The sequence below is a fragment of the Ornithorhynchus anatinus genome, chromosome 8 (assembly GCF_004115215.2).
Source record: "Ornithorhynchus anatinus isolate Pmale09 chromosome 8, mOrnAna1.pri.v4, whole genome shotgun sequence".
Classification (NCBI taxonomy): Eukaryota; Metazoa; Chordata; class Mammalia; order Monotremata; family Ornithorhynchidae; genus Ornithorhynchus; species Ornithorhynchus anatinus.
Window position 1 is genome coordinate 19926811 of NC_041735.1, and position 24473 is coordinate 19951283.

The following is a 24473-nucleotide window of genomic DNA, read 5'->3' on the forward strand; positions in this document are numbered from 1 at the left end:
TAGTAGAAAGACCCCTGGCCTGGGGGATGGAGATCCTCTGGGATGGAGAAGCAGCATGGCTCACTGGAAAGAGCCTGGGCTTCGGAGTCAGAGGTCATGAGTTCGACTCCCGGCTCTGCCACTTGTCAGCTGTGTGACTGTGGGCAAGTCACTTCTCTGTGCCTCAGTTCCCTCATCTGTAAAATGGGGATTAAAAGTGTGTGAGCCCCACATGGGACAACCTGATTACCCTGTATCTCCCCCAGCGCTTAGAACAGTGCTCGGCACCTAGTAAGCGCTTAACAAATACCAACATTATTATTATTATTATCTGGGTTCTAATCCCAGATCCACCACTTGCCTGCTGTATAACCCTGGAGAAGTCACTGAACTTCTCTGTGCCTCAGTTTCCTCATTTGTAAAACAAGGACACAGTTCCTATTCTCCCTCCCTCAGAGTGAGAGCCCATGTGAGATCTGTGTCTATCTTTCATCAACCCCAGCACTTACTACAGTACTTGGCATGTGGTAAATAATTACCACAATTATCATCGTGACATTTATTTAGTGGGAGTCACAGATCAGTGGGCCCCAATTCTAACAGTGGTACATGGGGAACCAGAAAATGAGCATGGACTTGTCAGTGACTATAAGTCTGACCTGTTTATGAGCCTGCTTTGCTCTCTTTTGGAAGGGGATGGGCTTAGAAGCAACAGGTTCAGGAAATCACCAACCACTACTGCAAGAGCTATTCATTGTGGCCCAGTGGTGCACTGACTGCCTCGGCCAAGCCCCTCCCCGCTGCCTCGTGGACAAGACGGCCTGCCTGGCTCTCGCCCACAGCAGGACCCTGACACTCTGAATCATACGATGATGGAACAGCCGGGCGAGAAGTGGCAAAAAGAAAACGTTTATTAGTGTTTGGAGAAAAAAAAAAATGACAATACATACTGGAATGAGGAAGTACAAATGTTCTGGCTGTGTGAGCTGGCACTCTGACCTACCCTCCTCTGTTCCCGCGATAGCTGCTGGGTTTCGCCGATGTGGAGATGAAGGCCTCACCACTGCAGTGATGCACTTTTGTGTGGGTGACCAAGTAAACTCGCGGGGAGGATGGTACCAAATTGGTTTAGAAGCTAGAGAATGCAGGGGTGGGTCCAATCCGGGTTCGGTAGCCGCCATCCTGTTCTGCAAAACCTTAACAGAACTGTAAGAAATGAAAATAAGTGTAAATGCCGCCTTGCCTAGAATCTCCCAGGCAGATAGACCCCCCGGGTCCAGCCCAGGAGGAAGCCTCCGGCTTCAGTGATCAGTTTCGGGGTCAGACAACTGTCGAGTAGGTGAGCAAATGGAGAATTGATACTCTTCCACACAGTAAGCACTCAAATACCATTGACTGATTCTTAAAGGCCCATTTCATCATGGAGGGAAGAATGGCTGGAGGCTAGTGTCGACTGGTGCTGGGCTGGGACAGTCATAATTCTGACTGAGGCCTTCATTTCAAGTTCAATTCAGTACATATCCTGAGCAAACCCAGAGTTCTGAGCCCAGTCCTATTTGCCAGTGGAGAAGCTATCCTTGCCTTCAAAGAGCATGGCTAGGAGTTTTGGACCTCGCTTCCTCTGCTACATCACACAAAGCTGATGATATGCTTGGCCAGCTTGGCCATAGACCTAGGAATCCAGGCTTCTAAGATGCAAGATCCAGTTTGCTCACTGTCTTCGGGAACTCGAGAGTTCAAAACCAAGTAAAACTGGAGCCCAAAGAAGTGACCTCATTTCTAAAGAGGGGAACAAATGGGGAAGAAAATGCAACCAAGTTGGCACAAGTCTTTCGATTTTTAAAAGATGACCTTGAGACAGCGGCACAGCAGGAATTAGCTCACAGCTGAATAGCAGTCTTCCTTCCAGTGTTCCCCTCCACACTGTAACAATAGCTCTCTGAGCTGCAGAGACTCCACACCCAGGGAGAGAAGTGGAGTGACTAGAAGAGGAGGGAGCCACAACCTCCAAGACCCTCTGCCACCTGCCAGATGGGCTGGCGATTTGTTGCCCGCTCAGACCGAAGTGTCCAGGCCAGGTAAATGCACCGAAACTCTTTTGCATCATGGACCTGACTCCTCAACATGAATAATGTTTTAAGGCTGTCCAATGGAGAGGCAAGGGAAGCATTTTCTAGAAACCTTCAGGGAACACTGCCCTAACAGAATGGAACAGTGACACCAGCACTGGCTCCAGGAAAGAGCTTCCCTGCTCAGTTGGTGTTCTCAATGTAGAATTTGTTTTCACCTTAGATTTTGGTGGCCCCGATTGATGAACAAACATGGCTGCCGGCTACTGTAAGCTTAAAGAGACTCTGGTGGTGATGATCTCTAGCCCTCCTAGGTGAAGAATGGGTGTTCAATAAGGACATGCAAATGGAGGGCAGCCTTGATATGGACCAGCCCAGCCCTTAGGGAAAAGATATTTGAATCATCTTTTTCACCAGTGAGTTGCCCCAGATTACTGTGTGCTGCAATAATAATGGTAATCGTTTTGGTATTTGTTAAGTGCTTACTATGGGCCAAGCGCTTTACTAAGCACTGGGGTAGATACAAAGTAATCGGGTCAGACACCGTAAGTGCTGGTTAAACCCTGTTGGGGCCTGTACTCTGAGGAAAAAGCCCACAGTGCTTTGTAGTAGCCTTCAACAAGGGCCCTCACCATGGTTCAAAGTAATTATCGTTATTGTATTCAATGGGACAGTTTCAAAAAGGGCCATTATCAACTTGACCCTCCATGCTTTATAGAAAGCACTTTCAAGGTACCCTATGAGACAAGGTAAATATGACCTGAAAATCATTCTTGTTTCAAGGCCGGTTAATTATCGTTCACAGGCTGATTTTCATGAACTTCAGATTCCCAGGAAGAAGGAAACGACATGGCCCCCTACCTTCCAGCGGTTTCCACACTCATTACAGACAACAAAGGTGGTCATGGGTTCATCAGAGCTGCGGGTCTGGACCTGAGGAAAATCGGGTGAAAAGAGTAAAATCAGAATTTTCAAAAACCCTACACATGCGTTGGCTCCCTGAAATGGCCACTATGGAGCAACTGGATTTGATTTTCCCCCTGGCAACCCCCGACCTACAATTTGGGTTGGCTTGTTGAAAGCCAGGCTAAAAGCTACACGTCATGTTTGCACTCTGAGCAGGAAAGCGAGGACTGGATTTTAATGAGGATTCCTGTGAGGCCCACATTCTCAAAGTATAGCAGCTTGAGCCATTTATAGCATATAAAATATCGCTTCCAAGTTCCTGCCGCCCTATGGATTGGTCACAGCAAATAGGGATCATTTCTTATTCTGTCTGAAGGAGGAACTGAATCTACCATCCAGCTTTGGGTTGAGATAAAGTTAGGAGTTCAGAGCTCTGCCACTGGCATCCTGTGTGACTTCAGGCAAGGAGCTTAACCTTTATGGTTTATCAGTTTATCCCTCTGGAGGAAGGAGACTTTCATAGGTCAGAAATCCAAGATCACCCTCCAGACCGTGCCCAGCTTTAGGGCAGCAGAGTCGAACCCGAACGGGGTGGAAACTCACTTTCAAGAGGCCCCACGGAGTCTGCAGGATGCAAGGTTCCCTTCAAGTCAGTCCCGAGGGAATCTTGCACATGTTTCAGGGCCCCCTTCTACCCTGATTTTGATCTGGCTGAATTTCTAATTCAGTGGAGCCCCAATTTGGTGTGGATTTGACACCTACTCCACTCACCCCAGAGGATTCAGATTATCCAGGCTTTCCCAAACCTAACCAGGCTCTAGCCTGGTCTCAGAAGGCCACCTGTTGGAAGGACCAATGAATCACTGTGATGGTACAGTACTTCGTGTTTCTTGTGGGATAGATCTACAGAAAGCCAAACCTGATCATTCCTCCTGGGGAGATGCTGCCCTGGCCAAACCTTTCTTAATTCCTCTCTGGGGAAGTGGGGACATTCAAAAGTTCCAATTACACAAGGTCTGTGGGAGTTGAGTTTTATGAGCCAAAATACATCAGGTCTATCAGGTTGGTAACAAAGAATTTTGATTTTGTGTATTTTAGAGCTGGTAAAAAAAAATTGAGGAATGGTAATTTTTTTTTGTATTTACTGAGACTGCTGCTCTAACCCCCTGTTTTGAACCTGGAAAGTTTCAATGGGAGTTCCAAGTTCCACAGCTTCAAATTTTCAAGAGCAAATCAGGTAGTTTAGACACAGAGACAGACACAACAGTGGGAGCATTCCACAAGTCCTCAAGGGGTGGGAAGAGTTAATCAGCACACATCCATTTGTCTTATGGTTAAGGGGACCCACCAATCAACTTCCCTCTTCATCATTGCTCTTCTTTATAAGAAGAGAGGATAGATGTGGCATCCAAACTTTTCCTTGCAAATAGTCCCTACCCCACACACCTTTTTTTTACCCATAAGTATTAGGCTTCCTGCTAAAAAAAAAGAACGGTATAAGAAACTTAACATTTCCATTCAGACTCTGAACTCCACTAGTAACCAATTATTTTGACGATGGGTATGTCAGTGACACCAACTGGGATATTTTCCAGAAAACTCTTTGGATCTTCCAAAGCCATCGAAAAATTCAGATTTCCCAAAGATGGGCAACAGACAGTAGATTACTGCCCCTAAAAGGAAGAAATATGTGCCTGGCCTCAAGCCTGAAGAGTAAAAGCAGCACATCAATTCTCTTTTTAACTGATTTAAGTTTTTGGAGTGTTACTTCACCTTGGCCACTGCTGCCCCTGACACTCAACTCTTACCTTTGTGTTCTCAAGGGCCTTGAGGTTTGCCTGGAATCCAAAAACACCCCCTTGTCTTTCCCCAGCCTCAGACCATGCAGTTCTTCCACTCCCTTCCCCAAGTGCTCTCTGATCCCATACCTGTACCCAAGAGCTCAGACCACATCTCCTAGACACCCTCACCAGCATCTTCCAAATTGTTCTAGGGCTTCTTCTGGTTGGCCGCTACTACAATGCACCCAATCTTCAAAATAATTCAGCAATGATGTACCCACCGTCAAAGCACATATGGTGATAAATGCTTCATGGGAGAAAATTCCTGAATTGATGGCATGAGGTCCAAATTGGTCTGACCCTAGAAGATGGATGGACTAAGCCTCATCAATTGCTAATGTCTGAGGCTACAAACCTATGTGACAGATTAAAATCCAGCTGAAATTCATATGAACAGTTATATATGAAAGTCATGTAAGTACTTAATACAGTGCTTTGCACACGGTAAGCACTCAATACGATAGAATGACCAATGATAATTTGATGACAATCCTTCACTGGACACCTCCCCCTTGGAATTTAAGTTCCAGACATTCAATAACTCTTGGATTTTATTTTTTTTAATATTTACTATCCCCCCCACATCCTTTGAAAAGTAGTTGGGCTTCACTGCACATTTCTTAAAAACACACACACACACACACTTTCATATAAATAGAGCAGAGGGCCTTCCTCAAAGCAGTTCAACAAGAAATAGACCCACATGGGCACATGCTGAAAATCTGAAGTGGTGTCCATAAATACATATCTATCCTGAAGGTGGAAATACTCTTTTTAAACTAGTGGATACTGCGGCCCACACTCTGACCCACTGGCAGCACAATAGCCACATAACATCCTCTCACATTGAATCCTGAACTCACGCTTCGGAATAGGAGTAGAAAGCTGTAGAAGGCTTACACACTCAACTCTATGGGGAAAGAAATACTCTTGACTCAATACCAATTCATTCTCTTGACTTTCTCTTCTGGGATGGATGCCAAGATTTGAAATCCCCAAAAGCATCCTTTCCTCCCTCAAATCATTATTTTTATTATGTTTGTTATGTGCTTACTGTATGCTAAGCACTGTATTAAGCGCTGGGGTAGATACAAGATAATTAGGTCCCACATGGGGCTAACAGTGTAAGTAGGAGGGAGGACAAGTATTCAATTCCTTATTTTGCAGATGAAGATACTGAGGCACAGACAAGTGACTTTCCCAAGGTCATACAGCAGACAAGTGGTGGAGCCAGGATCAGAATCCATGTCCTCTCACACCCAAGCCCTTGTTCTTTCCACTAGGCCATGAGACTTTCTTTCTGGTTTGGAAAGTGCAAGGATTAACAACAAAGTCTGTGAACCATGAAAGAGAACACAGTGGCACTCTAAAGCGTCATTAAAGATTCCTTCCCTTTAGCAATAATTATTATAATTATATTATTGATAGTAAAAAAGATAAATCATCTTTTGTTCCTTAGAGGCCAAGGTAAACTGGTCCTTCTGGATCAACTAATGTCATCATTTAGAACTGTGTAACTTCTGGTCCCTGCTAAGGGAAAGAATGAGCTCAGATGGGTGTTTAACTCCAGGAGTTGTCATATAAAATAACCGCCTTACCAACCCCAAGGAGCCCTGCACCAGAGGAGCTATGACACTCACCTGGGTGTAAGTGCAATTCTTTTTCTTGCACTTCCCACAGGTGAAGAGATCTGTCTGGGTCCCACCTGTCTTTGCCATCTGGTGCTCCCGGATTGCTTCCTTTGTCATTGCTTTCCTGATCTCCTTTAGTTCGTTACTAGCCATTTCCTTTAGGGGGGAGAAAAAAAAGATACAAAATCCTATCCATACCGAATCAAAGTGATCCTACCTCAGTCAGCAACATGAATCCTGCTGAATGCCTTTGTATCTTGGATAGAACAAAATACCACCTGCAAAATAGCTGTGAACGGCAATATTCTAAGATGTGAACTGGGCTCCAGAGGTTTATTTCTTCTTCCATTTTACATTTTCTCATTTAAAAAGGTTATTTCAGCACATCTCCTGTATTAAAATAAATGATCAAATTTCAACTTTGATCTCTCTCTCTCTGCAGGGCATCCGTTAGCTTGAATTGTTTGTTACTGATATTTTTGCTATTCTATGGTTCTATTTATTTTTAAAATTACTTATTAAGCCTCCTAGGACCCTTTAAAGGAGATCAGTGTATTTTAATAAGCCACTCAGGAAAAAAAGTCTCATATAAATATGAGTTATTAATACTATATCCCTGCTAAGATGGAATCAGATAGAGAAGTCAATTGATTTGACTAGGATCAATTAGCAAGCTAGTTGTGGAGAATCAATACTTGATGATGATTGGATCCCACTCCCCTAATAGCTTAGTAAGAAAAACTGCAAAAAGGCATCAAACATCAGGTGTCATGAAATTGTCAGAGAGAACTAATGTCACCTATCTCCTTTAATTGTACCAAACTTAGTAAACTTCAATCTTCATATGCTGTTCACTTTTACACTAATTAGACAGAATGAATGACATTTATTGAGTGCTTACTATGTGGAGAGCACCATACTAAGCGCTTCGGAGAGTACAGAGTTAGCAGTCATGTTCCCTGCCCGCAAAGAGCTTACAATCTGGAGAAAGAAATTGAATTGGCAGAGGTTGGTTTCAAACCATCAACCCAGCACCCTTCCACTCTGCCAGACTTCTAAGCACAGAGTGGTCCAGAATAGAAAACTGGGAAAATAGACATAAATTTCATTCAGAAAGATAACAAATGTCACACTGGGGTAGAACAATAGTCAGGTATTCTGTCTCCACAATAATGGATACAAAAAGTACCCTCTGACATCATTCTGTTAGCTATCATATTTTACCCTCTAGCATCCTTAATTTTCCCCCTCTAATAATCCATAATGGGCTCATCACCCATCTACCTGTTTATCTATTTGACTTATTCTGGGTTCGAATCCCAGCTCTGCCACTTGTCAGCTGTGTGACTGTGGGCAAGTCAATTAACTTCTCTGTGCCTCAGTTTCCTCTTCTGTAAAATGGGGATGAAGATTGTGAGCCTCACGTGGGAACAACCTGATTACCCTGTATCTACCCCGGCGCTTAGAACGGTGCTCTGCACATAGTAAGCGCTTAATACCAACATTATTATTATTATTCTCAAGCCTTTTAACATCTTAATATTCCCTCTATTAGATTATTATGAACTTCTCCTACATTAACTATCAAGTCCTTGGAACACAGCAATCTTTTTCAGTCTGCACAGCTTCTTGGGGTAAATTCCAAATGTTTACCACCTATAGAGCAGTTTTTTTCTGTTTGACGTGAACCAAGCACCTTCAGGCTTCAATACCCCTTAGTCTTAGTCCTTTGGAATTTGGTGGCTAGTTCCTACTAGGTTGTTTTTGTTTTTTTTGTGAACTTCAATAACGTGCCCTTCTCAATCAACAGTATTCATTGAGTGCTTACTGTGTGCAGAGCACTTTACTATGTGCTTAGAAAAAGCTTTTATCTTTTTAGTCTGAAAATCCCCATTCATTTTTAAGTCTAATAAGAACATAAAAACTACCACAACACATCAATGGTAGCAGTAATAATATGGAAAAACTTAAGATCTTCCAATGAATCTCAAAATGGAAAGAATGAATTACAATTCCAAGTAGCATATTAAAATTGTAGATGCTAGCCCTAACCTAGCTCCAAATCTCAGCAGCAAAGGCTCAGCAGTTCACTGCTAAGAGGGGGGTTTTTGATAAATGAAACCATCAGGGAGTTTTAAAATCTCACCTCAGAGGTCATCACAGCAATTTGCTCTGGAGTGATTGCTCCACACAAAACATTCTTTCTCAAATCGGGGTTTTTCGAGTCTTTCAGATTGGAGATCCGGCTCCTCACTCGATTTTTGTACTTCATATCTGTGTTCTTGACATCTTGGTAGATATGTACAAACAGGTTTAAGGAGATCTAAGTGAATAAGCCCATTGTCATCACTGTTCTTACCAGCTGGAACTCTACCACCTTTGGGTACATATTTGCCTTTTTTTCCCTCCCAAAATGATTTCCCTCCCCTCTGCCACCGCCCCCCCAAAACCTCACCTATGACCCTTCCAGAAACAAACCTCCACAACACAGACTCTGAGGGAAGGGGGAGATTCTTTTTTATTTACTTCCCCTTGCAATTCTTGAAGCCTCAGTTAGAGGAAATAAATGGATACTTTTACATCTGACTCCCCCTGTAGACCATAAGTTTGTTGTGGGCACGAAATGTGTCAACCAACTCTTGTATTGTACTTTCCCAAGCACTTAGTATACTGCTTTGCCTAAAGTAAGCAATCAATAAATACCACCGGTTGACTGACAAATAAACAGTCCATGGTCAAACACATTGTTTTCCCACTAGGGCTAGATTGATATGGTCCAGCAGATACAATAAGTAGGAGCAAAGATGGCAGCCTGGATTTTCCCTATCTACTGCTAACTTTAATGGCCCATACAGATGCCCAGCAGAGGCCCTGAACTAGGTAGTATCTGGCAGGTAGGGCAGGCATTTCCAACTCAAAGTGAGGTCTCCTGGACATTATTAGCCAGAGGATTGGGAAGTGAAAAAAACTCTTAGATTTTCTGCAGAATCAAAATTGAAGGCTCTTTCCCTGCCATCAGACTGAGGACATCTAAAATTCCAGGGGTTGCAGGACTAGGACTTTGGAGGAGAGCAGTTATAATTGTGTAGTGCAATTGGAAAGGGCTAAGCAGCAAACTGGTCAACTTTGAAGTCTACTCATATTACCAATCCATGCACGGGCATCGCAAAGGTGAGTGGAAGACGAATCCCTGTCGGTCTCAAAAAACAGGGGTCAGTTTTGATTTCAAGTTTTCAGGTGGCCCTTCCAGGATATGTCTAGCAAACACAGAGGAAAGAACAACTCAGAGGGTTCACCAAGCAGTCTTTTGGCTCATTATGGGAATGGCCTAAGCTATATCACCTCCCTCAGGCCACAGCTGTACTACCCTGCTCACATTCCTTTAGAGCTGTCCTGTCACAGCCTGGGGACCCGACATCTAAAGGATATATTCCTCAATCTGAGCAGATAAATGCTCACAGTCTGTACCAATTGCAATATGGTCATCTGTAAACAAAGAAGAAGACTGAATTACAATCAACAACAGAGAACGCCCAAAGGGTTATCATTTAGAGAAGATACTTCATCATTTTCATTCCCCTTTGCTGCCAGCAGACCCCAAAATCTGTATGCAGCTTATTTGGTTCAAATCAGGACTCCTGTCCCCACCCCCCCCACCTCCACACCCCATATCGCTTTTTAAGGAGTTTCTATCCCGCTCCATGGTACCTTTTATTTTACAGGCCAGGTGGCTGAGGAGAATATGTTTGGAACGGATTTGGCAGAAATGGGAGAGAAGAAAGAGATGGTAGACTCAAACCAGAGTTCCTTTAAAGGCAGGAAACGAAGGGGGGCAAGCAACCATAATTATAGACACTAGTGGATCGTTACCTACGCTTCAACCAGATTACCAGGGCATGTTCACTTTTCCTTCCTGTACTAATGCCCTGCTTTTAGGGGAAGAACTGAAGGAGATTTACCTATTTTGGTTACTATTTTTTTTTTCTCAGCTTTTTTTTTCTTCAAGTACAGGGGATTAATTTTCTGTTTCCATTTCACAATTTGTCTTGCATTCAGTTATCACTTCCTCACATCTTCCTTACCTCTCACATTTTTGTAAATGTTTCGTTCCTAGCCGGGAAAAATCTCTTGGTTTTTTTCCCCCAACTTTTCTATCTTCCTGGGCTTTTTCCCCTCTCTGAATGAGCTCTTCTGGTTTGCATTTGGGGCCTTATTATCGCTACTACCTTCTCCAGTTAACCGTCTCCTCCCCTGTCCTAGCAACTGCACTAGTCAAGTGAGTAATGGTGGCTGCATTGTCAGGAAAGGCTGAAAAGCAAAATGCACAATACCCCTCCAGATTCCCCTCCCCTCCTCCTCCGTGCCACCCATGCTTCACACCACCAGTCTCACCAGGAAGAAGAGAGTTGGTAGGGTGTGCATGCATCCATACCTCTCTTCTCCATGTATGGTTTAAGACATTGCCAGTATTGTTGGGCTAGATTGATATGGAATGGAGAGCAGTAGCAGAAGCCTATCAGTTCTGTTTAAAAATAAGTTCTGGCAATGCTCTTGCCCTTTGGGGGCCACATACCTAACACTACGGTGAACCCAAAGCGAGGGTAGAGCCAGTACTAATGAAACATTCCCCAGGACTCACTAACAACCGGAGCCTTCTCTCACACACAGCCACCTCGTTACCCACACTCACTCCCTCCCACCAATCCTTTCTCACCCACCCAGCAAGTCATGATCCCTCACCTATCCATCTTTGAGTCTTCATTTCTTTCTCTTCCCTCCATCCCCTCCTGCCTGTGTCTCTTTACACCTCTCTCTCTCTCTCTGAATGAGTGTAAAGCTGTCTCTCCCTTGTGAGGTTCTCTGGGATTTCTCCTCATCTCCTCCATAGTCAGAATTCTTCCCAAAAAGGACTATCTTAACTTTGTTTTGGGTTTATTCCTACCTCCACTATTTAACTTCTGCTTACTGTTATTTTTCTTGCCTGGCAGTTGATCTCCTGGATCTTTTTTTCCACTGCTTGGTCTACAGCTTTTGGTTTGTCCTGGTCGAGAGCAAAGTGTTTACAGACAGCGAGAACTCACAGAAAATTCTGTAAATGCTATTTTCATATGAACTTTTCCACCTAGCACCTCTCACATCATCAGATAAGTTATCATAGATAGATTCACAGAGGTAAACCCAATCAATGCAGCATGACCCAGGATTCAGGGCTTTGGGGCCTGAGATGCCCCAGGAACACAGATCTGGTACTCTTTGGGCAGGATGCAGATGAAGGTGGCAGGGATGGGCAGAGAGGGAGGGGTGGGAAGACACCCGAGCAGTCTGCTTTTCTTTTCCATCCCCAATCACCTCCAGACAAATAAACCCCCTGCTAAGTGGGGGGAGCTTGCCACCAGGCAGGTGGAGCTAGCGCACTTTCAGGGGATTCTGACATTTTTTTCCATTCAAGCCCTGCTGAGTTAAAGATCAAACAGAGATGATGCACAAGGAACCAGAGGCCTCAAACCAAGTAGGGTTCCTCCCCTAGTTCACATTTTTACCATCCAGCTCAGCAGCTCCCTCCTCCGCTGTGCTCCTCTCCACTTACTGTCTGTCTGCAGAGCCGCTGTCAACATTTCTCGGCATTTGTTGCGTACAGCGTCACAGGTGATGGGGACAGGTGGAAAGGTGGTGATTTTGGGGGTGGTTGGGGTCTTCGGAGACTCCTGTTTTTTGATGGCGCTAGAAGAGAAACTTTGACTCTCAGAATATTTTAAGGTCTGGGATCAGAGATAACTTGATGACTGACAGACAAGGGACTCAGCAACTGGCTCATTACAACTTTATGCCAAATTAGGAAAACTGGAAGATACACGTTCACTGATACCCTAAGTCCATTTCTAGTTTAATACTCCAATCAGATTTATAAAGGGGCTTGGGAATGCATATCTGGTGCAGGCAGATACGTACGTTGAAACCTGCACATGTCTGCACACATTTAACAAATCAGGTTTCTATACATCTTTGAAAGGTATACAGATTTCTATGAATTCCTGGGATTCCTCCACTACAGTGGTGCTCAAGCGGTACTTTATAAAAAGAAATCCCCGAACAATAACGTGAAAACACGCAAACCTCTTTTTCTAGTGGTCAATTTAAGATTTCAGAGGTAGCACGGAAGAACTAGAAAGCAGTTTAGATCAAGAATTTGGTAACCAACCCGGAATCTACTTCTATCCCTGCCTTGTTGTAGGACTATTGCCAAGATTTTTAAGTCTCTCTGAGCCTGTTTCCTCCTCAGTAAAATGGGGAGAATGAGGTCTGCCATGGAGCCCGTTCTCAGGGATAGGCTGAAAGTTTTTTTTTTTAAGGAGGTAAAGGACGAAACGTTCTTTTGTTTTTAGATAATTAAAAAAACATACATCGAAGAGAGATCCAGAATGAGTTAAGTTGGTTAGTTCAAGCACAGCCAGCAGTCTGTAGGATTACTTCAGTCAAGGGGCTAAGGCCTCAGAGACAAGTTATCCAAGTCAGGTCATTATTTTCTCGTCTATAAAATCAGAGATGGCTGATAGCTTGCATCCAGCTGTCAGTATGGTCCCCAGAGAAGATGTCATCCCCTGTCTACAAGTTTCCTTCAGACATTAAAAAAAAATTCACTTGAATCGGCCCCTGAGAGCCTGGTACTAAAATACACAGTTCCATCCTTAAGCTATCTATGGAGCTACACAATTTTAGGCTTCGGCAGTTCAGAATCAGCCCATTTCATATATCTCAAGCCACTAAATGAGATGTGACCAGCAGCTAGTGGTAGCTGGGTGTGGCCCTGTGATTAATCCACTGCCTAGGGTCTTCACACTGTCTCTCCGGCATACACCACTCTAGGAAGAGCCTGGGCATAGACATAGATCTTTCAAAACATGCATTATCACCATATGACATGCTGCTGCTCTGTTTTTGAAAGGTAAAATTTACCGACCTGGGATAATACCCTGAGGGAAGCAGAAAGACTTCCTGAGAGAAGAAAACCCATACAGGTGCAGAATGATGAGCTCATTTCCTCAGCACCATACAAACTTTTAGGGTTGGGGGTGGGGAGGGAGTGGGGGGGAAAGGATATAAATCATTCACTTAAATAGGTGAAGCCAAATGGGAGATAAATCGTTGTTGTCTTTCTTCCAAGAACTAGTCAACTCAGCAAGTCCACACCAGCTGCCCAGCCAAAGCTCTCCCTCCAAACCCACCAAAAAGACATTATTGAGCCAAATCCAGTGGGAACAAAAGCATAATTAGCTAAAGTTTCCCAGCAAGATTAAGTGAATCTAGAATCTCTTCTCTTTTAAAAACCTTCTCAAGAAACGCAAATAAGCTAGGGTAGACCTTTATTCTTTGCTTTTTGAACTCTTTTAGACCTTCTCCCAAGTGATCCCAAAGATTAAATCACCTCCTCACCAAGCAATTGAGAAGGGAAAGACAGCATTAAGTTACAGCTAAGTAGACATGGTGGTCTTTTGAGGATTAATTCCAGTGCCCCCCTCAACCCCAGAGGAAATGCTAAATCGTGCTTGATTGGCTCACAAGGCATTGGTGGGTTGGGGATGGGGGAGTGGAGAGAAAACAGCACATTTAGCTACCGGAGTTTTCCTAGGTGCTATGATAACATTTCTTCAGAGGAGCTTCCTCCTTCTGGAAAATTGAACAAGTTGCTCTTAATGCTAAGAGAAGGACATTCCAATTCCTCTTCCACCGAACCAAAAGAAGCTGTCACTGCTACTGAACTTTAATCACAGCCACACCAGTCCTATTGCCAAAGGGAAACACGTAGGTGTTAATCCCAAGGTTTTTCACATTGGCACAATGGTAAATCACAGACCTGTTCTGGGCATCAACGCACATGAAATGATGCAAGCCTACACAGCTACTCAAATAATAGTCCCTGAAAATAGCTGTCTTTTACTTGCACTTCATAGACATCATCTCTCCAGACAATCAAGGGGGGGAAAAAAATCGAGCTGGGAAAGAGCTGGTCAAGGCAATTATTTTGCCAGCACTTGTTTTAGACTATTTTAGTGGGAATGGAAGGAAAATGAAGATTTTAGCCACATAGGAATGGTTGCCAGGGGTAACTGATGCCAAGACAATCACCCTCAAGCAGCTGCCAGTGGGGCAATTTTTATCCCAACTAATTGTATATTCAGAAATGCTTGGCTGAGGTCAATAAGAAATAGCCAAAATAAGATTAATGGAAAAATGGGTGGGGAGAGGACATTGGGAAAGTGTCAAAAATGGAGAATCTCAAAAAGCTAAAAAGCTGCCTACTTGTATACAGAGTATATAAGGAGTCCCGTTCTAGGCCGAAGTCCCATACTAGGTCAGACCACTGGTACATCAGCCTAGAACTGTGTCTCCAAGAATGATACCAGAGAATGCTGGGAGGAATAATATGTTTATCTTTCTTGACATTCAAACTCAGGGTTTACTAAACACCCTCCTTTCCCCTCTAATAGCCCAGTGGGAACCTTTCACCCTTAAATCTGTGAATTTCCTTGCAATGAGAACAAAGCTAAAAAAGTAACTGTAGGAATATGCAAAGAAGAAGCAAAACAGAAGAAAACCATTAAACACAGTTAATGTAGTCCACAGACACTCAGTATTCTTTTTAATTGAAAAGAATTCATATGAGTGCATTTACTCTGAGTGAATAATCTGAAGTCTTCATAAGTTCTGAAACACGCACTGAAAAAGCATCTCAATTTATATGGATGTCATATATAATATTTTATTTACAGCTCAAATCAAAGAGCTCAAACCAATTCATAGATTACTTCACAATGCCCTTAGGAGGTAAATATTTTTATTCCTATTTTGCAGATGGAGAAACTGAGGCACAGAAGTTTCAAAACTTGTCCAAAAGTGTTGAGAACAAAGGCAGCATCAAGAATAGAATCCAGGTCTTCCAATTACCTACCAAAGCATATAAGCCTCTCTGATTATCCTCTCTCCCAAGCAGCTCTGCCTAATGAAATTAGTTACCTTTGATCTTTTGTGTCAGTGGCATCTTTTGAAGAGGATTTTGGCAAATAAGAATTCTTCTTCTTCTCATCATTTCTCTCTTCTGAAGCATCTAAACCCAGAGAGGAAAGAAGAAGAGTGAGAACACTTAAACATAATGGATAAGACATATGGAATTGTGAACTAAGTTGAGAATTGATCGGAAACCAAACCACAAATCCTTTTTATTCTCTACTAGAGGACCGCTAGCAGAGCTTACAAGATGTTTGTTCCAAAGCTCTGGTCATACCCCTTGGCCTAAAGTGCACATTGAGCCCAGTTATGCTACTAATCCCAGGAGAACATGGCTGGAGAAGAAGATTAATGCTAACAAAGCAATTTACAAGACAAACAGCAGACTTTCCTCGTGCCCTTGAGGCAATTACCAGAAAACATCCCCCTTCCACTCCCCCTTTTCAAGAAAGTTTCTTCGAAATTTTCACAGTGAACTCTTGGGCCAGATTTGCTGGGAAGCAGCCCTAATGGAGCTTTTGTAATCTAGTCTGCTGAGGTGTATGGCCTTTCTCAGTTTAGAAAACTTCTTTCTTCTAAAGAAAATAAATCTAAGACCTCATGCATAACTCAGTCCTTCAAACACATTTTAATATTGTGGGTGATATCCAAAAGTCTCATGCCTACAGATATTTTGAATAACAGTTCACAAAAGTTACTTTAAGCAAGTTCCTTAAGGTTTAGTGCTTTTAAAATACACGGGACAGATTGTATGCAGTTACTCTAATTTCAAATAAAGCCGTATAAAAAAATAAACTACAGCAACTGCTTGCAGGAAAAAAAGGGAAAAAACTGCCATCGTTTTTTGGGAGGATAGGGAAGGGAGTTGAAATGTGAAATGGCACTTAAATCAGTCACCTGATTGCTAGAGAAGACTGGGTAAGGGGAGGGGAAAAAAGAGAGGGAACAGTTCATGGTGGGGTAATATTCTCCCAGCAGTCCCGCTCTCTGGTCCTCCCTGTTCCCCTCTTTTCCCCTCTCTTGCTGACAAGCTATTCTTGTCCCCACTGTCACCCCATTTCCAGGTTCCACTGTCTTCCCACTCCCAGCCTCACATGTGATCCAGGCCTCTGCTTCACTTCAGGCTCTAGGTCTCTAGACTTATGCCCAGTTAACCTTTGTCTGCTCCCAAATCTGAACATTTTAAGTAAGAACTGAACTCACCCCTATTGATGTATATGATGAGGATTCCTAATTACCACCAAGCATGCACAGTGCATGCCATGACAGAACTTAAATAATTTTATAATCACAAACATTAAGATTACTTACAATAATGAATGACTAAGAAAACCACTATTTCTAACATTTTAATTTTTCCTCTTGTTCAAATGTCTTTTTGGCTATCTCAAAGGCTCCTCAAAAGGTAGATCTTTGCAAAGTAGTTTTATTCATATTCCAAACATATTTCTGGAGGGGGTCTGATGAATGAAGAGTGCCTGACCTGACGGTGCAATGCTGTAATTTTTTTAAATGGCATTTATTAAGCACTATGTGCCAGGCACTGTACTAAGCACTGGGGTAGATACCAGTTAATGGGGTTGGACACAGTTCACGTCCCTCATGAGGCTCACATTTTATAGATAAGGTAACAGGCACAGAGAAGTGAAATGGCTTACCATATAAATATCATATGATATGTAAAAAAAAGAAATCAGGGAGCTTGGAAGGGTGAGACTCTAAAGTCATCGTCCCTCTCCTTCCCCAGGTTCCTCTTGGCCAGCTCTCTCCAGTCACTCCTGCAGTTTGCCCACAATTTGCTCCCCTCTACCCCACCCATCATGGCTACTCCCTCATCACTGGATAGGACCATTTGCCTAGTACTCGGTTAGCTGTAAATTGCAGTAGTTTCTTCAGGAATAAGGCAATCATTTATTCAGAGTCAATTAGAAATAAACTGTGCTAGAGATAAAACACATCAAGCCTGATCCAACTCATTTTTGGCTCCTCCAGGCTGTTGCAGGCCACTGACTATTTCCGGCTTTTTGGACTTTTAACTCTGAAAAAGGGGGAGATTTCTGCTTTACTCCCACACATGCATGCTTTGTGCCCTCAATCCACACCTTTGTTCCCACATTTACAAAAGAATATCAAAATAAATGTTAACTTCTTTTGATTCCCAAATTAGGATTCCTCTTTCAAATCTCAAAGATGTAACCTGTCCCTAGATATCTTAACTGGATATCAGGTTTATAGTGTTATGTTCAGCTTCGCACAACAAAACATAGCATGAGGGAAAAAAAAATCCTGGGACACGGGATCTGCACAATGCATGTCTCTCCTTACCTAGCAGCTTTTTCCAAGATTTGATGAGTGATTTGGCCAAGGATATGACTTCATCATCTGTACTCTGCTTCCTCAGTGCATTCACAGACATCCCAATCCGGGTAGACTGCAAAGCAAGAATCAAGAAGAGAACTGCTCAAGAAACGCTACACGCCAAAACGTGCAGATGTCTTCATCTTAACACCGTCGTTAAGCCAGGTGTTCAAATCCCAGGATTACTCTGCAGTTCACATGTCTTCCATTTATTTCATTCTATCATTTCAGAAATTGATGCCTAATGATTCCAGCTATGCATGGCCTCAAACTCCTGAAAATTATTCAAGTCCCTAACAGTTCATTTCCACTATAAAAAGCTACACCTTTACCTTAAAACCTGGTTTTCATCTCCTCGGCTATTTCTGAATTCATATTGTATTACTAATGGAAATACTCAGTCCTTACCCCGGGTAGACAAACAATACACTTTTCATTCCCTCTCCCTTATGGCCTTCCCGTTCTTGCTCTGTTTTTGCTCCTAGTGTGCTGTCACTCTCCTCCTTCAACTGGTCTCTTCCTGCTTCCAGTCTGTTCATGTGTGTGTGTGGGGGGGGGGGGGATGTGAGAGAGAGAGAGAGAGAGAGAGAGAGAGAGAGAAACGCCCTATATTTACCCCAATTTGAGGTATCTGCCTGTCCACAACAATGTATATTCCTGAATCTGCATTGGAAGGAAGGGGGAGATGAGAGGAGATTCATGTTGCATGTATGGGTGTGTATTTCAGCAGCAGCACTTACTGAACACCTGCTGTACTGCAGAGCATTCTATGTGGTACTTGGGAAAATACAACAGAAATAAAAGGCTCAGGACTCTGCCCTTGAGGAACTTAGAATCTCATGGAAGGGGAGACGAATGGATATAAATTTCTGGGTACATGTTTATAAATATAAGTGTGTAGTGAATGTAAATGGGAAGGTATGGATTGCTTTTACCTCCTTAAAGTGTCTTTGCAATCAGATTGGGTGATGGAATATGTATACCCATACCCCCTCCTCTCACAAACATAGAAAAAGCAACCTAGAGGCAGGGAGGCCCTCCCACACATCTCTCCAACCAAGAGTACAAACAAGAACGGCTATAGAAAATACATAGTTCCTCCTTTCCACACCCACAGATCTGTGATCATGGCCTAGGGCCTCCACTTTCACCACCAGAGACTGGCAGTGAGACTCGGGGGCAGGCCTTGTTCTATTGCACTGTACTTTCTCAAGCGCTTAGTACAATGCACTTCACATAATAAGCACTAAATAGTCTCTGAACTTGTTCCATCTCTTTCTCTAGTGGGGCTTTTGTCCTCTCTGCTCTCAGATGATGGAAGAGAAAGAAGAAAAGGAAGCCCAGCAAGCGAGAGTTCTGTCCCCCCAGACCACCACTTCCCCCATCTTTAAAACCTTACTGAAATCATCTCCCTTCCAGGAAGACTTCCCTGACTAATCCCTCATTTTCCCACCCTATTCACTCTCCCTTGGGTCTGTACCTCTTAAGTACTTTGCTACTCACCCCATTCCAGCCCCACAGCACTTATGTACATAGCCTTATACTCTGCTGCTTCCCACAGCTGTAATTTATTTTAATATCTATCTGCCCGATTAAATTGTAAGCTCCGAGAGCAGGGATCGTGTCTACCAACTGTATTGTCCTGTAGTCTCCCAGGGCTTACCTCAGGATTCTGCGTGCACTTGCATGCACACATGCACTCAGTGAGTACTCAATAAAAAACACTGTTTCATTGCTTCAGATTCCTTCCTGCCCATGTTCACTCTCTCCAGATTTTCTTCCCTTCATCAATAGCAATGGTATGTATTGAGCACTTACTATGTGTACAGCAATGTACTAAGAGCTTGGGAGAGTACAATATGACAGAATTGCTTTCAGGCTAGAGGGAGAGACAGATAATGAATAAAAATAATTTTTCCTTAGGACAGGGACTGTATCTGACCTGATTAACTTGAAACTACCCTAACTCTTAGAACAGTGTTTGACACATAGTAAGCAGTTAAAAAATTCCATAATAATAATAGTCTTTGTATTCTCCAATCTTCTTCTCAGGCTGGCTCCTGGGTTTTCTTTTTCTCTGTGCCTGCCCATATTTACCCTCTCTGCATTTTGTCTCCATCCGGTCTCTTTCCCTCCAAATCTCTGCCTCCCGTTATCTCTTTTCTTTCTCCCTCCATTCATTTTTTTTCCCACCTGTGTCCTTTTCTCTGTCCAAAAAGAGCTTCCACTCTCAGCTTTCCCCACTTCTCTGCTTGAGGGTGTTTTTCTCTTCCTTCTTGTCTTTCAGCACCTGTTCATTAATACGCTGAGCAACCCTGGACAGACACTGAATACCATTATTTATACTGACAGGGAAAAACAGAAAGGGAGGCCCAATTCTTCAGGGAAACTACAAAACTGCATTTGAAGAATGATAAATGCTATGGGAAGCTTCCAAAAGACAAAAATTACTAATTTCACTGTAAACAAGATGTACTTTTATTATAAGTGAATCCCCCAAAGTGGTGGTTGAAAATTACTAATATGTAATTAGTCATATTCAAAGGGAGAGATCTAGAGGTAGATTTCTGTTTTCCCAAGAACCAAGTGGAATGATTTACCTGAAGTAAATCCAAAGTAATGGGCATGGATTTCAGCTCCTTTAATAGATCCACAGCACCATCCTAGAAGGAAGAAAGAGCTAAAATTTACCAAAAAGCAATTCCTTAAAATAATTAAACACCAGCCTTCTACCTCAAAGCTCTGAGGAAAAAGAATAGACCAGGGACTAAAGTTAATCCAAGCAGACCAATAAAGAATTAGGATAAATCTAGTAATTCTTCCTCCAGTTCCTGTGGGATTGAAGGGAATTTGGGGCAGCCAAAAAATTGTCTCTGGATTTATTTTAGGCAGGACTGGTTAAAAGTTCCCCAGTACTGCTGGAATTAATAAGTGGTGACGCCCTAACACAGGCATGGGACCAAAAGAAAAATCATGAAAGCATCATTATTCAATAGATGTAACCAGGTCCACAGCACATTAATACAATTTGATGTACTTTTGTTCTTCATCAGACCACAGATATATAGGCAGACTAGCCAAAGTTACCCTAGACATGGATTTTCTTGTAAAATTATTTCCTTATGCTACATTTTCTGGTGAAAATATAGTTTATCTTATCAGTAATTTGATCCATTTTAATACCTCTTTTAACAAAGTACAATTTATGACTCTAGACTTGTACCCTCATTGTAGGTAGGAAATGAGTGTACCAACTCTGTTATATTGTACTCTCCCCAGTGCTTAGTACAGTGCTCTGCACACAATAAATGTTAAATAAATATGATTGAGTGATGGAACTGGTCCTAACTATCCCACTGAAACCTGCCCCCTCAAAACAAGGTTGGCTCATTACACGAGGCAAGTAGCTAACTGAACTCCCACAAAATGTTAAGACCTCAAGCAACCTCTATTTAGAAGAATAACCCCAGTATACACTTGAAAACTACCAAAGTCCAAAATGTTAATGAATGACCAAATAAAAACTTGTTTACCAACAGGAGAGTCCCATAAATATTTACATATCCTCAGTGGCTACCTCAGGACAGATGGGGGAATGTTCTTCCTCTGAGGTTGTCAGTTTCTGCCTGGGATGGTAGATGTAGGGAAATAGATGGTGAGGAAAGTCCTATCAGTTTATGAGTCAGTTGCTCTGAGCCATCCCTGCTGGATACCGTGTTTAGAACCAGACAGGGCTTTTAAGAATTCTAGACACACTCTCAGCAAAACCAGCTCCAGTGAGGAATAAGCCCAGCAAAACCTCACAAGTCTATCTACAGTGCTTTAACCAGTAGCATACATTTTCAGGCAGAACTCCGGCTTATTACATTCTAAAATGTGTGTCAGTCTCCATTTTAGACTGCAGTTCCCTCTCCTCCCTTTCCATCCAAAAAGACCTTCTAGCGTACAAGTTTAACAGCTCATTAAAAATACAGACCACAAAGGAGCCATTTGGAATAAAAGTCTTGGAGTGTCTATAATTAAAGTGGTGTGAAGGAGGCTCAGCTGACTAGTTTCAGTTCATTTTCCCTTCCCTTTACACAGGCTGTTTCCAATTCATCTCAGGAACAGAACCAGCTGCCAACACCATTCTGTAGGACAGAGGCTGTTGGCCAAACCAAACCAGAATCAGAGGATTAAATACAAACACATCTGTAATGCACTATGCTGGACCCCTTCAGCAACATACCTGAAATGGCTTACCATTTTTCAAGATAGTCTGCCCTTTAATCTTTCTGAAAATCAAAAATTACAAGTTAACTCCAGTGCTCGCATTTGACAACAGACCACAAGAGACACCAAAAGTGAGTTTCTTCATTTGTGGAGACAGGAGAGTCCAGCACGCGGGGAATGGATGACAGGAGTCACCCAGGCTCTGCTGCAGTCAATATGGGGATACTGACTACTTCAAGAAGAATATATGCTCCTTACTGCTGATTACAAGATAAACCCTCTATTTAAATCTAGGAGTTGTGAATGGAAAGTCACCTCACCACCCCCCTCTTCCAACCCTGAAGGACTTCCAATCTACAAAGTGGGGGGAAGAGGGGTAGGGGCAGGGAGGTGGGCAGGTACCAAAGTGGTGCATTCAATGCCTCAGACACATTAAGCCAATTTCTCCTCACCCACTGCAATAATGGCCCTTACATCTTAAAAAAGAATCCTTTTTTTTTTTTAAAAAAAAAAAAGAAAGCTTTTCTGCAAAGAGGAGGGGGGAAGCAGGGGAAAAATCTGGCCTCCTCCCAGTTCCTGCCACAGAAACACATCTGGAAAGCAATCTAGATGAGGGGAAAGAAGAAACCCTGGTCCCTTGCTCTGCCCCTTAAGGACCAACTAAAGTCAAGGGAGGACAAATGGGGTTAGGCAGCCCTGGAGGAGGAACTCCTCAGGCCGGGGCGAATTCACTGCAGGTGCAGTATCTCCTTGGGGTTTTAGCTGAAAAGGAGAAAGCATCAAATCCTGGCATCTTTAACGACCACACCTAACCTGGGGAAAGTCAGCTACACTAAAGAACCAGAGATAAAGGAGGAGTGACGGGAACAGAAGAGAAGAAGGGGCGGTTCAACCCAGACCAGGGAAAAAGATGTGAAGGCAGTTATTTCCACAGTGGAGTGGCAGAGGGAGGAGCAAGGAAAGGAAAAAGGCACTTCCTCCATGGGGGAAGAATTGCAGATCCAAAAACAGGGCGATGATGGAGAGATCGGGGATGATAAACCCAAGAGGAGGGGATAACAGCCAGGTCGCTGACATTGAAGAGGAGGATCTCCAAGGGGTCAGAGGGAGGGTTGGGAGAGTCACGACCACACAAAGAGGGGAAGGGAAGTCTCAGGGACTGGTTAGGTTTTCGGAAAGGGCCACCGTTTCGAGAATGGGGTGCTCTGAAGAAGAAAGGGATTCATTCATTCACTAGTATTTATTGAGCGCTATGTGCAGAGCACTGTACTAAGCGCTTGGAATGGACAAGTCGGCAACAGATAGAGACAATCCCTGCCCAATGACGGGCTCACAGTCTAATCTGGGGAGACAGACAGCAGAGCAAAACAGAACGAAACAAAAACAGGACAACATTATCACGATAAATAGAATCAAGGGGATATACACCTCATTAAGAAAATAAATAGGGTAATAAATATATACAGTCGACTCAGCACAGATAGGCTGAGATCCCCTCCTGCCCTCGGTGTCCGCCCCCTGGCAACAATTCTGTTGCCGAATTGTGCCTTCCAAGCGCTCAGTACAGTGCTCTGCACAGAGTAAGCGCTCAGTAAATACTAGTGAATGAATGAAAGATGGGCAAGGGGATGGGAATGGGGGGCTCCTTGGAGGAATGGGTGGGGAAAGAGGAGGGGGACAAGTCTTCTCCTGGAGGAAGTTTGGTTGGGGGCGGGGGGCAGGGGGACCTATCTCTCGGGGGTAAGGCTTGGAGATGATAATCATTTGGGTATTTGTTAAGCGTTATGTGCCAAGCACTGTTCTAAGCGCTGGGTAGACACAAGATAATGAGGCTGTCCCACGTGGGGCTCACAGTCTTCATCCCTATTTTAACAGCCGAGGTACCCGAGGCCCAGAGAGGTTAAGTGACTTGCCCCAAGTCCCACAGCTGAGCAGTGGCAGAGCGGGATTAGAACCCACGACCCTTGACTCCCAAGCCCGGCCTCTTTCCACCGACGCTGCTTGGTTGTGGGGGTGGCACCAGGATGGAGGGGTAGGATGGGGGTGGGAGGGAGGGTCTGGGGGGGGTGGGGGAAGGGGAGGGTCACCCAGGGGGCGGACACCGGGAGGGGGGAGTCTCAGCCCAGCGGCCCCTCACCGTGCTCTTCTTGGTCACCATCTTGTCCAGCCTCTTGGCGATCCGCACGATCTCCTCCTCCTTCCCCGTCATCATTCACTCAATGGTGTTTACTGAGCGCTTACTGCGTGCAGAGCACTGGGCTAAGCGCTGGGAACGGACAATTGGGCAACAGAGAGAGACAATCCCTGCCCCATGATGGGCTCCCAGTCTAACAGGCGAGCAGCCGGGTGGGAGCTGCTGCTCCTTCTTCTTCTTCTCCTGCTGCTGCTGCTGCGGCTGATGATGCTGATGCTCCTGCAGCCGCAGCTCCCCGCACTGCAATCTCGCCCGCCCAGGCGGGAGACCTTCCGTTCAA

At 43.7% G+C, this 24473-nt stretch overlaps 1 protein-coding gene across 2 annotated transcripts; it reads right to left on the reverse strand.

Annotated features, from left to right (window-relative positions):
* Positions 1-867: 867 nt before the first annotated feature.
* Positions 868-24473, reverse strand: TCEA2 (transcription elongation factor A2). Of its 2 annotated transcripts, XM_016227663.2 has the most exons (11): positions 24137-24226; positions 22016-22061; positions 20388-20450; positions 17755-17860; positions 15439-15529; positions 12014-12147; positions 9856-9912; positions 8573-8727; positions 6436-6582; positions 2910-2981; positions 868-1185 (listed from the first exon to the last, which is right to left on the reverse strand). In XM_016227663.2, the coding sequence occupies exons 3-11, from the start codon at positions 20412-20414 to the stop codon at positions 1177-1179; spliced, it is 798 nt and encodes a 265-aa protein (XP_016083149.1). In that variant the 5' UTR covers positions 20415-20450; positions 22016-22061; positions 24137-24226; the 3' UTR covers positions 868-1176. The 2 variants fall into 2 exon arrangements, with proteins under 2 accessions (XP_016083149.1, XP_028926764.1); XM_029070931.2 differs by lacking the exon at positions 22016-22061 and having other exon boundaries at positions 24137-24473.

Coding starts and splice junctions, on each gene's coding strand:
- TCEA2 (XM_029070931.2), bottom strand. CDS start 24,211: ATGATGACGGGGAAGGAGGAGGAGATCGTGCGGATCGCCAAGAGGCTG. Junction 20,451..24,136: donor TGGTGACCAAGAAGAGCACG/GTGAGGGGCCGC, acceptor TCTTCCTTCTAG/GATGGTGCTGTGGATCTATT. Junction 2,982..6,435: donor AGAATTGCACTTACACCCAG/GTGAGTGTCATA, acceptor GATTTTCCTCAG/GTCCAGACCCGCAGCTCTGA.